This window comes from Notamacropus eugenii, chromosome 4 (genome assembly GCF_028372415.1).
Source record: "Notamacropus eugenii isolate mMacEug1 chromosome 4, mMacEug1.pri_v2, whole genome shotgun sequence".
In the NCBI taxonomy this organism is placed as follows: Eukaryota; Metazoa; Chordata; class Mammalia; order Diprotodontia; family Macropodidae; genus Notamacropus; species Notamacropus eugenii.
In genome coordinates, this window is record NC_092875.1 from 45,610,239 (window position 1) to 45,625,655 (window position 15,417).

General features: G+C 41.4%; 1 protein-coding gene across 1 annotated transcript in view; it reads left to right on the plus strand.

The window, feature by feature from the left end:
* The window catches only part of LOC140499392 (piwi-like protein 1), a 75,221-nt gene that overhangs the window by 41,615 nt on the left and 18,189 nt on the right, over window positions 1-15,417 (plus strand). Inside the window, exons 15-18 of the mRNA XM_072600740.1 lie at window positions 6,841-7,041; window positions 7,463-7,566; window positions 14,082-14,152; window positions 14,464-14,626. Of these exons, the coding sequence (XP_072456841.1) occupies window positions 6,841-7,041; window positions 7,463-7,566; window positions 14,082-14,152; window positions 14,464-14,626 (539 nt within the window). The remainder of the gene's footprint in view (window positions 1-6,840; window positions 7,042-7,462; window positions 7,567-14,081; window positions 14,153-14,463; window positions 14,627-15,417) is intronic.

The following is a 15,417-nucleotide window of genomic DNA, read 5'->3' on the forward strand; positions in this document are numbered from 1 at the left end:
AATTTGCCCCATTCCATTTCTCCCTTTCTCCTCCCAATATATTTCTCTCTCACTGCTTGATTTCATTTTTTTAAGATATGATCCCATCCTCTTCAATTCACTCTGTGCACTCTGTCTCTATGTGTGTGTGCGTGTGTGTGTGTGTGTGTGTGTGTGTGTGTGTGTAATCCCACCCAGTACCCAGATACTGAATAGTTTCAAGAGTTACAAATATTGTCTTTCCATGTAGGAATGTAAACAGTTCAACTTTAGTAAAGTCCCTTATGACTTCTCTTTGCTATTTACTTTTTCATGCTTCTTTTCATTCTTGTGTTTGAAAGTCAAATTTTCTTTTCAGCTCTGGTCTTTTCATCAAGAATGCTTGAAAGTCCTCTATTTCATTGAAAGACCAATTTTTCCCCTGAAGTATTATACTCAGTTTTGCTGGGTAGGTGATTCTTGGTTTTAGTCCTAGTTCTTTTGACTTCTGGAATATCCTATTCCACGCCCTTCGATCCCTTAATGTAGAAGCTGCTAGATCTTGTGTTATCCTGATTGTATTTCCACAATACTTGAATTGTTTCTTTCTAGCTGCTTGCAATATTTTCTCCTTGACCTGGGAACTCTGGAATTGGGCCACAATGTTCCTAGGAGTTTCTCTTTTTGATCTCTTTCAGGCAGTGATCTGTGGATTCCTTGAATACTTATTTTGCCCTCTGGTTCTAGAATCTCAGGGCAGTTTTCCTTGATAATTTCATGAAAGATGATGTCTAGGCTCTTTTTTTGATCATGGCTTTCAGGTAGGCCCATAATTTTTAAATTGTCTCTCCTGGATCTATTCTCCAGGTCAGTTGTTTTTCTAATGAGATATTTCACATTATCTTCCATTTTTTCATTCTTTTCGTTTTGTTTTGTGATTTCAATTTTGAAAGAACTATTTTCTTCAGTGAGCTTTTGAATCTCCTTTTCCATTTGGCTAATTCTGCTTTTGAAAGCCTTCTTCTCCTCATTGGCTTTTTGAACCTCTTTTGCCAGTTGAGTTAGCCTATTTTTCAAGGTGTTAATTTTCTTCAGTATTTTTTTGGGTCTTCTTTAGCAGGGTGTTTACTTGTTTTTCATGCTTTGCTTGCATGTCGCTCATTTCTCTTCCCACTTTTTCCTTCACCTCTCTAACTTGATTTTCAAAATCCTTTTTGAGCTCTTCCATAGCCTGAGCCCATTGAGTGGGCTGGGATACAGAAGCCTTGACTTCTGTGTCTTTCCCTGATGGTAAGCATTGTTCTTCCTCATCAGAAAGGAAGGGAGGAAATGCCTGTTCACCAAGAAAGTAACCTTCTATAGTCTTATTTTTTTTTCCCTTTTCTGGGCATTTTCCCAGCCAGTGACTTGACTTCTGAGTGTCCTCTCCACCCCCACCTCGCCTCCAGATCGGCCCAGCCAGCACTTGGGGTCTGAGATTCAAATGCTGCTTCCCAGCCTCAGGGCTTTGGGCGGGGGCAGGGCTGCTATTCAGTGTGAGATTAAGTTAAGGTGCTCAGGTCAGGGCAGGGCCTCCTCACGGACTCAGTTCCCTCAGGGGGTTTATGCAGAGACCTTCAACAATGGATCCAGGCTCCTGCCTACTTGGGGAGCCCTGGTCTGCTCCCGCCTCCACTGCTGCCTCCCGAGGGGGCCTGAGTTATGGGGGTACCCCACACCCCTCTCAACCCGCCAAAGAGACCCTCTCACTGACCCTTGTCACCTGTAGGTGGGGGACCCACGCGGCCGCTGGAGATTCTGTCCCTGAAGCCTGCTCGGATCTGCTCCTTTCCACACCATGCCGCAGAGGCAGGGTTGGGCTCTGCTCCGGGTCCGGGGTGCGAGGGGCCTTTTGCGAGAGGTTTTCAGGCTCTCTGGAGCAGAAATCTCCTCTGCTCCATTGTTCTGTGGCTTCTGCTGCTCCAGAATTCGCTGGTGGTTCTTTTTTTACAGATATTTTATGGGCAGTGGGTTCGGAGGTAGTGTATGTGCGTCTTTCTACTCCGCCGTCTTGGCTCCGCCCTCTCTGGAGAAGACCTTCTAATCCAGTATCCTTTTACCTTCCCATCCTTATCACATCTTCATGTATTCTCCCAAACATACCATGGTCCTTTTATGCCCTTTGCATGTGCTATTGAATCACTCTCTCTACCTGTCCTTCTGGGTTCCACTACCTTCTCTCAGATGTTTCCACTCCGCCCTCAGTCTGTAAGGATCTTAACTCCCACATCAAGTAACCTGCTTGATCTCTCTGTTTTTAACTATAACTTAAAATAATGCCTCACATATGAATTCTTTATAATCCTCCCAATAGATTGAGTCTGAAATCTTATCTTATTAAAATTTTGTGTCTCTCCTGATGTCTAGTATGAGGCTAGATACTTTGTGAGGGTTTGTTATATGTAATTGAATTCCATAGGGCCAAATTAGGATCAGGAGGTGAGGGAGGCCAATTTAAAAAAAAAAAAATTATTCAACTGTAGAATTGGCTGACTCATAGTAACCGTACTAGTTGATATTGATAATGCCCTTGGATATTTAAAAAACTATTTATTTGATTTTCTTCAGCCACCCTGGTGAGCACAATCACCTGTCTAGTAAGTGCCAGAGGTAAGATTTGAATATAGGTTTCACCTGATTCCAAGTCTAGCCATTTTTGGACTATACCATGTTGCTCCTTTTTTAACCATAAGCTTCAGTTTGCTACATGTGTTGAGGCAGCACCATGAAGACCATCTGTCAGTGATTTGACAGACTGACCCAAAGCTTTGTATAGGAAATTGGAATAGATAAATTCCTGGTATCTCTTCTCCATATAAGATTCTAATCTTGCTATGGTATAGGGTTTAAGACTTTCCATTTTCTGCCTCATACTGGTACATCCTTACTGGTTATTGTTCTGGAGTAGGACTTGTGTCATGTAAGCTGCTATTTGAACTGCTCCCCAAATTCAGGGTTGTGGTTTGCCTACCTACTGTTGTTCCTGCTATTTTGAGGGGGGGGGGCAATTTATAGATCTATATGTTTTCTAATCATATGCATTTAGGACTCAATTCAAGAGTTCTTTGATGAAATGAGAGCTGGCATTTATAATGCTTTTTAAAGTCTGTAAAATACTTTACAAATACCTTATTTTATCCTTTTGACAGCCCTAGGAGGTGGGTGCTAGGGAGGTCCTCCCTATTTTATAGTTGTGGAAATTTAGGCTTGGAGAGGTTAAGTAAATTGGCTAGGGTCATACAGCTAGTAAGGGACTGAGGCCATATTTGCACTTGGGTTTCTCTGTCTCCAGGTCTACCACTCTATCTACTATGCCACCTCATTTGCCTTACAACTTAATGAGTCTCTAGGAGTGGTTGGTTATCTGCTTTTATTTTATAATCCTGTTAAGGTAGTCTATAAACTCTAAGGGTTCCCTTCCAAGAATCAAGAAAGGGATTGTGTCAGGAGAATTTCTGGCTCAGACTTCTTGCTGCCACTGGGGTAAGAGAAAGACTATGATGAGAAAGGAAACCTGGCTCAAAAGGACACTGCCTCAGCCTTTATTTTGACCTTCTAGACATTGTTCCTTGAAAGATCAAAGGTCACAAAACCTGCAGAATCAAGATTGGAAAAGGAGCCACAGCTCCTTTTTTGTCCAGCTCTGAAAGGTGTCCTTATTTTCCCTCTTCTGTTACTTGTTTCCAGACATATAGTTCTGTAAAGTTCTGCATACTATTTATACTCTATAGATTATCTCTATACCATTTACAGAGTTCAGGTAAAGATAGAAAGCACAAATAATTATGTGAAAATGGAAACTCCAAATTTCAAATTTTCAGATGAGTTAGCTTAATTTGATGTCTTCCCTACAGCTCTGATGTTTATAAGGTTAATTCCATAAGGTGTGATCTGGATTTCCTGGAAAGGTCTAACAAAGGCCAATGTAATTAGGTTTTGTAAGACCCTACTAAGTTATAATCTTAGCACGAGCAAGTTTAAGCAACATGACCTTCCAAAAACTCTTTAAGTGGCCTAGAACCTAGAAAGTTGATCTACTGGAAGAAATCCCTCTGCAAATCTGCCTTAGAAAAGAAGATCCATTCCAGTACTGTTAAGTAACATCCCAATTAAAGATACCAGGAATATCTCAGAGTTTAGGTGGACCAAACTAGACAATTTGTGGATAGTAGGATGGATGGCTTTGATACAGAATTTTCAAGGGAAAGTGCTTCTCAGAAGCAGATAACTTCTGTAGATGAACTTTAAATAACTGTAAATAACTTTAGTAGATGACTAAACCTAGGATGACAGGATAAGAAATCTATGATTCAAATGTACATTAACTGAATGTTGCATATGTGTTTAACCAAACCACTAATATCACGAGGCACCTGAATTGCATTGTGTTGGGATTGGAAGCTCAATTCCGTGTGGACAGTCTCGGGCGGGTAAAGGTGGGAGCTTCTAAATCTTAGAGCTCTCACGAGACCCACCCCAGGAAACGGCAGGGAATCGAGGTGAACCGAGCTATCTCGAGTAATTCCGCCTCTTCCCGTGAGAAACGTGATGGGAGAGAGATCTCCCCGCCCTCGAGATGGTCCCAGATCTGGGCACACCTAGTTACCTAACAGCACGGTATTCAGATGCAAACTATGCGGCTGAAGGTTAAGTAGGATTGAGGAAGCCTGAAAGCGCTCTTAGCACGTGAGGAGCCAAGAGGACAGTAGGCTCCGCTTCTCTTCTTTCCTCTCTCCCCTCCCTCTCTCTCCCCGCTTGTACTTCTACTTCCAATCCCTTAAGATCCTAGCCTCCTTAACTTTCTGCTTAACTTTCTGCTTGCCTGGGTCCTCTGTCCCTCCCGTGTTCTCCCCTCCCCTCTCTCCACTTCCACTCTCATTCCAATCCCACCCTGGCCTCTCCGGCCCTTCCTTACAAAATTCTCGGAGGTCGTTTAACTCTATAGTGACCCCCGCCTCCCTGCATTCCCTGTAAAGTATCTCAGCCCAGACCTCCTGTTCCTCTGGCTTTATTACTGGCAGTAGATTCCCCATCTCTGCCCTTTTCCCATGGGTGTGGGAAGCTTCTCTCACTCTTTCTCTCCTTCCGAATCTAGGATTCGGGACTCGCTTCTTTCACAGCCCCTTCTGGGTGTTCCCCCAAAACACCCAGGATATCTGCGCTCCTGTCCCTGTTCGGAGACGCCAACTGCCAGGCCTAGAGGCCTGTGTGGGCTACCCGAGTCTTCTTACCTCACCTCCGAGGTCTTCGGTTGGCCAAAACCGGATGCTCATATGAGAGAAAGGACGTTCCAGAGTCGAACAAGGGTTGAGCTTTATTTCAGGGTCTCGGTTACAAGTGCAGGGGGGTCTTCCTTAGGAGGAAGAGGGGGAGATTTCCTAAGGAGGCTAAGATCTTAAGGGATTGGAAGTAGAAGTACAAGCGGGGAGAGAGGGGGAGGGGAGAGAGGAAAGAAGAGAAGCGGAGCCTACTGTCCTCTTGGCTCCTCACGTGCTAAGAGCGCTTTCAGGCTTCCTCAATCCTACTTAACCTTCAGCCGCATAGTTTGCATCTGAATACCGTGCTGTTAGGTAACTAGGTGTGCCCAGATCTGGGACCATCTCGAGGGCGGGGAGATCTCTCTCCCATCACGTTTCTCACGGGAAGAGGCGGAATTACTCGAGATAGCTCGGTTCACCTCGATTCCCTGCCGTTTCCTGGGGGGGGTCTCGTGAGAGCTCTAAGATTTAGAAGCTCCCACCTTTACCCGCCCGAGACTGTCCACACGGAATTGAGCTTCCAATCCCAACAGCATTGGGTGTTAAGGAAGGATCCAGAAGAGATTAAAAACGTGAAAGGATATTTAACTGGGACATTGGGGATTTGTTGCCAAGAATAGTCTGGATCAGGGCAGTTTTGAAAACACTGTGTTTTATAATACTTTATTGTGGTAGTTAGTGCTTCCCAATACTTGCATCTACCTGTACAAATGCCTGCCAGATAAATAAAAGTATCTGTAGAAGAAAACAACAGTATATAAGAATGTAGTTGGATCTTATGTGATATTAGACCAAAATGGGCACTGTGGCAGGAGGTCTCTTACTGCCACTGTGATGAAAGAACACATTGCCCAGTCTCTATTTTGAACTTCCAGACATTCTTTTTGAGAACTTGAGGGTCAAAATACCTGCAGTGCCCAACACATGGAAGGTACCAAATTCAGGTAGCCTTGTTGAATCATCATTTTCTATGAGTGAGATTATCTCTGTGCAGATTACTCTCAGAGCTATATATCCAGCTCTCATCTCTTTCCTGAGCCACAATTGTTAAACATTTCCAAATGGATATCTCATAGACATCTCAAACTCAATCAAGTCTAAAGTAACTCATTTTCTTGCCCTCTAAACCTCTCCTTCCTCTAATCTTCTCTTTTTCTCTTGAGAGATACCATCATCCTTCTCATCAGTTCTATACCTCATCTACTCATTGCTTTCCATTTCTATCTTCATGCCTTTGCACAAGCCATGCTTCATGCCTACATTAGCTTCTTTTCTTATTTCTACCCTTAAACGCCTTAACTTCCTTTGCAATTCACCTTAGGTTCAGTGTTCTCCTGGAAGCCTTCTCTGATCTTCCTACTCATTGTTATGTTCTCTCTAGCCAAATTACATTGTATTTACATATCTATCCCAATTCATTGTTCTTCTGGTAGAACAGAAGCCCCTCAAAGGCAGGTGATAGTCTTCATTTCACCTTCCTGCCTCTCTGCAGTGCGTTGCACCATGCCTTGTATACAGTAGGAACTAAATACATGCTTGTTGAATGAATGACTCTTTGTGATAGGAGTTATCTTTTGTTTTAAAGGCTGTTTGTCTGCTGCCCAATAATAAAAAAGACAAGTATGATGCTATAAAAAAATACCTGTGTACAGTCTGCCCAGTTCCAAGTCAGTGCATAGTAGCTGAAACTTTAAACAAGCCCCAAATTCTCCTGACAGTTGTTACCAGGCTGGCCCTGCAAATGAATTGCAAGATTGGAGGACATCTTTGGAAGGTTTCTATCCCTGTAAGTTGTACTTTATTGGAATGTCTCTTTTTTTGTGAATATTTACAGATTAGTGTTTTTGGCTGTAGTTTAGGCATATTTAGAAATTTTGATACTTCTGAGCAATAGTATTGATGGAATTTAGGAATTTTCTTCTGGAAGCCTGGAAATTCAGATAGAATTGAATGCCCTATCTATACAAGTCAACTGAGTAGATGGTCTTCCTGTCAAGCATTAATATAGTGCATGACTACCAGGTAACATGGTAGGCAACTCTGTTCTTATTTATGCTCATGTGATAATTGAGAAAGCTTTTCTTGAGACCTCCTATCATGGGTCATTCAAGATTTCCGTGATAGACTTTTAAGAAAATTTCTTGATTTTTCCATGTATCTTTTTTCTTGTGTTTTTGAGTATTATATTCCTTTTTTTTCCATTTAAGCTCACAGACGCTATGTTCATTGGTATTGATTGTTATCATGATTTCACATCAAGAAGTCAATCAGTCGCAGGATTTGTTGCTAGCCTGGATACATCATTGACTAAGTGAGTAGGACTTGGTAGGTGTAAAATGAATTTTACAAAGCTTTTTAATTTGAGTTCTCTTTGGGGTAAAGACCAAGGGGATTCTAGAGACTTGAATGTCAAGAAGAAAAGATTAGAGATATTTTTTCTGTGACCTAGATCTTTTTCTTTATTTCACTTGACCCCTAGCTTTCATTGAAAGTATCTTCATTGACATTCTCATGCCACTCATTTACAGAGGTGGGAAGTCCACACTTGTTAACTATTTGTATATTTTCAAACTTATATGAAGTATTGATCAGTTATGCCGATTTTTCCCTCTTTTATTTTTTTCTTTAAAAATACTGTTTGTTAAATGGAATGGCTCTCTGAGAAGGTGAGTGGGTAGAGTTACTAGGGAAACTATGATGAAGTAAAAAAACCAAAAGATCTGAATAAAATCCTTATTTTTTTAAGTGTTTCTATTTGCCCTCCCATTGATATTATCAGATATGGTGACAATGAGGAATATGATCTTTGGGGCTAGAGAGTATTTTTTTTTTGCTTGTTTTTCTTCTTTGAATCCAGACCTGTGAATTCATAGGTTTGAGGAACTTCAAATGTGAAAGCTTTCTCCACCACTCAATATCAACTGCCTGCCAGAAATTTAGTCTTAGAGAGTTGCCTGCAGAGGGGGAGGGAGTGGGGATGGAAAGAGGGGTTAAACGATGCCCATCTAGTATGTGTCAGAAGCAGGAAACTTGAACTTGGACTTCAGTCCTAATTATGGTAATTATAATGTTCATATTTATATTATACTTTAAGGTTTGCAAAGTACTTTACATATGTTACCGCTAGATGTAGGGTGTGTTCAGGGAGGACCAGTACATTTGGTGTGATGGCTGCTGAGTCCTTTTTGGGGGCTCTTTCCACCTTTGGTGTCCACCTGTTCCACCTAACTCTCACCTGTGGCTCCAACAAGCTGCAGCATATGCAGGGGCCACACCCTGGTAAACTCTTTTGGCAATGGGCCAAACTAGGTTGAGAGTAACCAGGGGTTCTCAAACCCATTGGTGAGTTAGGGGGATGTCTACCTCAGGCATGTAAAGACTTTTTCTGATGGAATGGGCAGATGAGAACAATTTGTTCCAACGGCCATGAAGACAGATGAACCAGATGATGTGGAGCACTTAGAGCTTGGTTAGACACCAAATGACACAAAGGTCATCCACTGTATCCTGAACCATTGCCAGCTATCTTGATTCTGTCCTGCCACTGGTCTATGATGACTTCATGCAACTCTGCCTCACTTAAATCCAACTTACGCACAAATCAAAAGACATCACCCATACCGTTTCACTACTATGCCTCAAAGTCCTGCAGCGACAGGCAATGATGAAGCAGCAGGTGCAGATACACTGGGAGTTGTAGTCAAAATCCTGCACACAGGCAACCCAAGTCATAGGGTCATTTCTCCCTGGAAGCAACAGTGGGACTCGGTAGCCCACCAGGTATCTGAGCAGCCTTTTAAGGATCACACTGCTCACCTCCTGGTGTGAGGAAGGGGGCTAGAAAAGGTGCCCTAAACATTGTCTGCTTACCCAACCAACTCTGGCCTGATTACTGTGTCAGGCAGGGAATTTCACCATGTGGTTGAAACACAAAAAAATGTACAAAAGATATGAAAACATCTGCAAAGATGATTCCATTCACCATCGGCACATGAAACGTGCACATACTAATGGCACAAAATCCAGTAGGCCTGAAAGAAGAACTGCTCTTGTTGGAAGAGAGCTCAACAAGTATCACATCCAAATTGCAGCCCTAGGTGAAACAAGGTTGGCAAATGAAGGCCAGCTTATTGAAGTTGGAGCTAGATACACCTTTTTCAGGAGTAGGTGCAGTGAAGGGGAGCACTGTGAAGCTGACGTGTGGGTTTTGCAATCAAAACTAATCTAATCAGCAAGCTGGTATGCTTTACAAAAAGATTGAATGATAGGCTCATGACAATGCAATTGCTGCTCGTAGTAAAACGCCATGCCACCATCATCAGTGCCAATACTGCCACCATGACAAACCCTGATGAAGTCAAAGAAAAATTTTATGAAGACCTAGAGACCTTATCGTCAATGTGCCAAAATACTGGATGACTTTAATGCTAGAGTAGGCTCAGACTATCAGACTTGGCAGGGAGTCCTAGGAAGGAATGGAGTTGGAAACAGCAACTGCAATGGACTTTTACTGCTGAAGACTTGAGCATCGCATGACCTTCTTATCACAACACTGTTTTCTGCTTACCTGAGTGCAATAAAACTTCATGGATGCACCCTCATAGCAAACATTGGCATCTAATAGACTATATGATTGGAAGGAGAAGAGACAGACAAGAAGTGAGAGTGACAGAGGTAATGTGTGGTGCGGAGTCCTGGACTGATCATAGACTTTTCCTTTCCAAGCTCAGTATTCACATTCATCAAAAGTGCTGCCCCCAAGGGAAAATGACTACCAGAAGAATTAATGTCAACAAGTAGAGCTCTTCTCTCAGCGTGAATAGTTTGTTGCCAACTTGGAGGAAAAGTGAGCCAACACACAGTTGGCAACAGTGGAGCAGAAAAGAAGTGGGCAGCTCTCAGGGATTTGGAGTACAGCACTGCATTTGCCCATCTGGGTCAGAATACTCCTGAATACCAAGACTGATTTGATGGAAATGATGGGGAAATTCAGAAGCTGCTAAACGGAAAATGAACACTACAGAATTTACCAGCAGGATGGTTCCTCCACCTCTAAGAAGGCAGGATTTAATTCCATCAAAAGCAAAGTATAAGCAAAGCTTAGAGAGGTGCAGGATTCCTGGCTCAGAAAGAAGGCAGATGAAATTCAATTTTATGCTGATGGTAACAATCCAAAGTGCTTTTATGATTTCCTGAAAGGCATTTATGAACCAAAAACCTATGGTCCATCACAACTACTCAGTGCTGATGGAGCCACATTGATTAGTAATAAGGACATGATCCTAGAGAGATAGACTGAACGCTTCTATAGTGTTCTCAACAGATCATCATCAATCAATGCTGAGGCCATTGACTGTTTACCTCAGGTTGAAGTCAGTCCCTCCTTAGCTGAACTTCCAACTGAAGAAGAGGTTTTGAGGGTCATTAGGCTCCTTTCATGTGGCAAAGCACCTGGTGCTGAGTCTACTCCAGGTGAGATATACAAGGTAGGGACACCATTGCTCATACAAAAGCTGACTGAAATTTTCCAGGTTATATGGCAAGAGGAGGTTATCCCCAGGAGTTCAAGGATGGCTCCATTGTCCATCTCTATAAAGGTAAAGGGAATAGATTGTCCTGCAACAGTCACAGGGGATCTCTTTCTTAGTCATTGCTGGCAGAATTCTTGCTAGAGTCCTCCTTAATAGACTGATCCTTCACCTGGAAGATGGTCATATACCTGAGAGCTAGTGTGTCTTCACAAAGGTCCAAAGAACAGTTGATATGGTGTTTGCTGCCTGACAACTCCAGGAGAAATGCCAGGAGCAGAACGGAGGTCTGTACACAATGTTTTTAGATCTGGCCAAGGCCTTTGACCCTGTTAGTCATGAGGGCTTATGGAAAATTATGTCAAAATTTGGTTACCTGAAGAAGTTCATCAATATTGTACATCAATTTCATGATGGTATGTTTGCCTGGATTCTGGATAACGGACAATGCTCTCATGCCTTCCCAGTCACCAGTGGAGTGAAACAGGGTTGTGAGTTTGGTCCCATGCTTTTTAGAATGATATTTTCAGCCATGTTGACAAATACTTTCAATGAGGATGAACAAAGCATCAAGGTCAACTACCATGTTGATGGCAAGTTCTTCAATCTGAAAAGGCTACAAGCCAAGACCAAAGTGGAGGGAGTGTTGTCGCATGATTTTCTGTTAGCAGATCATTGTACACTCCATGCAGCCTCTGAAGCTGAGATGCAACAAAGTATGGATCAATTCTCTGCTATTTGTGCTAATTTTGATCTAGTAATGGACACTAAGGAAACCCAGGTGTTCCATCAGCCACCACCACACCATCCATATGTGAAACCATTGTTTACAACAAATGGAGAAGTTTTGAATGCTGTAGATAAGTTCACTTATCTTGGTAGTGTACTTCCCAGGTATGTACATATTGACAACGAGGTTGATGCATGCATTGCCAGAGGTAGCTCAGTGTTTGGGAGGCTCCAAAGAAAAGTTTGGGAGAGAAGAGGTATTAGACTGACTACCAAACTGAAGGTCTCCAGAACCGTTGTGCTGACCTCATTGTTATATGCTTGTGAAACATGGACAGTCTACCAGCGCCATGCCAGGAAACTGAATCACTTCCATTTGAACTGTCTTAGGAAGATCCTGAGGATCACCTGGCAACGTAAGGTACCAGACAGTGAAGTCCTTGCTGGAGCTGAACTGCCAAGTATTCAAACTATGCTTCAGAGAGCACAACTCTGATGGGCTGGCCATGTGGTTCGAATGCAAAATGTACACTTGCCAAAAAGAGTATTTTATGGAGAACTCGCATGGGGCAGGTGATCACATGGTGGCCAGAAGAAATGATACAAGGACACTCTCAAAGTCTCTCTCAAGAACTCTGGATTTGACGGTGCAACATGAGAGACACTGGCACAGGACTTCTCAGCATGGCATGCTGAGGTGCTGTGCTCTTTGAGCAAAGCAGAATTGAGATAGCAGAAAGTAAATGCAGATGCACAAATTTGGGATATCCACTCCAAATATTCGCACAGACTATCTGTGCCCAAACTGTGGTAGAGCATTCCAAGCTCATATTGGTCTGATCAGCCGCAGTCAGACACACTGAAATTTCACTTTATCATGTTGATGTCATTTTGGTCCTCTTTGAAGACGAAGGACAACAACCAACTATACATGTATGCTTAACTGTAGCCTTTGGGGGTTAGAGGAGGGAGGAAAAAGAACAAACTAAAAAATACACAGCAGAGAACAAAAGAAAATTTACAAGGAAGTAAAGAAAAAATGGACAGCTCTGAACACAATGTGTATTATGTGTAGTATTTATTGTATAAGTTTTCTTCCAGTGGAAATTTATTCCAGTATATTTTGAATCCTCTCATGTTCTGCTGTGCACATAGCAGTTTTTTCTTTTTTCTTTCATATATAAGTTTATAATGTTTCTTTTTCTTGTGTATTTAAGTTTAAAATAAATTAATAAAAAGAGTAATATGGATAGTAGTGGGTTTTTTTTTTCTCAGAAAGCGGTAACATTGAATTGAAACACAAACCAGGATGTTGCTTGGGTTCAATAGTAATTGTAGACTTCACTCTTTCCAGATAAGTTAGAGCTTTCTCAAAATCAGATCATTATGGCTTTTTGTAGTTATCTTAGACATCCATCTTAAAAAATGTCTCTCAAAATGTTTTACATTTACCACTTGGCTGCCTTCTTGTAAGAATAAAGTAACCTGTCCCAGCACAGTCTAAGTTTCTGACAAGTACTTCCTGGTTGTAAAAGCTTTGATTGTGTGTATAATTTTGGGAGGGCACTGGACATAGTAATTCATGAAACTTTCTGCTAAGGCATATGGGGGGAGGGGGAGATATTGTGATGTGTATAAATGGGAAGTGTAGCCATGTAGGTGAAGTTAGACTCTGAATATTAAAGAAGAAAATCTCATGTAGTTAGAATTATAGTAGAGGAAGAAATAATATCTATATGAGGGTAGCTAGGTGATACTGTGGATAGAATGCTGGACCCAAACAAAAAGACCTGAGTTTGAATCCTGTCTCAAACTTTTACTAATTATATGACCTTGGGCGAGTCATTTATCTTCTGTCAGCCTCAGTTTCCTTGTCTGTAAAATGGGAGTACTAATAGCACTTCCTTCACACAATGATTACACAGAGCAAATGAGATAATGTAGTATTTTTCCAAAAATCTTAGTTCAATTGAAAGCTAGTAAAGCTTTATACACACACATACACACACACACACACACATTCACTCACAGTTGTTGAGTTTCCAATGCTTTATTGAACCTATTTTGGGGTTTTCTTGGCAAAGATACTGGAATGGTTTGCCATTTCCTTCTCCACTTCATTTTACAGCTGAGGAAACTGAGGCAGGTAGGGTTAAGTGACTTGCCTAGGGACACACAGCTAGTAAGTGTCTGAGGCTGGATTTGAACTCAGGAAGATGAGTCTTCTTGACTCCAAGCCCCATGCTCTATCCACTGTCCCACCTAACTGCCTCAGGGGAAATGGGCATACACCTATATAGATGTTGGAACATAAAGACCCATTTTACAGCCCAGCGTCCATTCTCCAATAAAGTTCTTCAATGAGATAGGAACCCCAAATACAGTCTTGTCTTTTAGAAAGTTATTCTAATCTATCTGAAAGCCTTATATAAATAAGTGCTACTTAGAATTACAATCATTATTATAATGTAAAATATTATATAATATTGTTACATTGTAATAATCAGAATTCTTATTATATTGTAGAAAAATCACCTGTATATGAATTTGACCATTTTCTTCTTAACAGGTGGTTTTCTTGCTGTCTCTTCCAAAACCCAGGGCAGGAGTTTCTAGATGGCCTCAAGATTTGCTTAGAAAGTAAGTTTCTCAGTACTTAATTACCAATATCTCAAGAAAAGTTAGTTTATTTCCCTTTTCCTCTCTCACTTAATAGTATTTTATTTTTTTCCAATTACGTGTAAATTTTCAACATTCACTTTTATACAATTATGAGTTCCAAATTTTTTCTCTAAATTTCCCTTCCCCAAGACAGCATGCAATGAAAGGTTAGTTTGAATTGAGTGAGTGACTTTACAAGCAACAACATCAACAAATATCACCCCACAATTGGAACCAAGGATGTTTTTTCCAGGTTACAGTCCATCTGAATTTTCTCCATATCTTTTCAGCTGCATTAAGTGCCTGGAGGAGTCACAACAGAGAGTGCCCATTGCCTAAGTTTATTTTCGTGTATCGGGATGGTGTAGGAGATGGTCAGCTCCAAACTATGGTGGATTATGAAGTACCACAGCTGTTGAATTGCCTGAATTCTCTTCCTCATTATTCTTACAAGTAAGCACATGTGAATTAGAAAATGATTACTGAAACAAGCTCTTACCTCTAATCTTTAAAAGCAGTCTATATCAGAGGATCTTCACCTGGGCTCCTCAGGCCCCTCCAAGGGAATAGATTTAAAAGGATGGGAAAGATTACATCTCTGCTTTAATACAGTTGACTTCCTTTGCAATCCTACATGTTTTACATCCATTCATAGACTTCACCAGACTTCCCAAAGGGTCCATAATACCCCAAAATGGTTAAGAATCTCCGAACTACATGGAAAGGAATTTTGTCTAGCATGGGCAGTAGGGCTTGTGGTGGTAGGGAAATATAATTCCAATATTCCAATGAATTAATTATCTCACCAATGTGATTATAACCTACAGTATTAAAGACTACAGTCCATTCATACCTGCCCATCCTATTCAGTTCTCATCCATGTCTTCCTTGGGAGAACCCACAAAATGTGCTGGGAGCCTTGTTTATGTCCTTGACATTGCATTCATACTGTTCAAGCATGTGTACTGCCCATCAGCTGTCTCCAGCTCACCCACCCATCTTTTTTTTTGTCATGTATCTTTTATACTATTTCTCTTTAATTCTTTGTTTATAATATGTTGCAACTTAATCATGATGGTATATGCCTCTTCATTACCTTTTGGGAGAACCCATCTTCATTCTTCAGAGACTGTAGTGTTCAGTGCCTTGCAGATATCCATGTAACATAATCAGAAGAATGCCTGTTTGAATGGGTTTTGTTTCATGCAGAAGCTTGGAATACTGAAAAGACCCAAGTCCAAAGT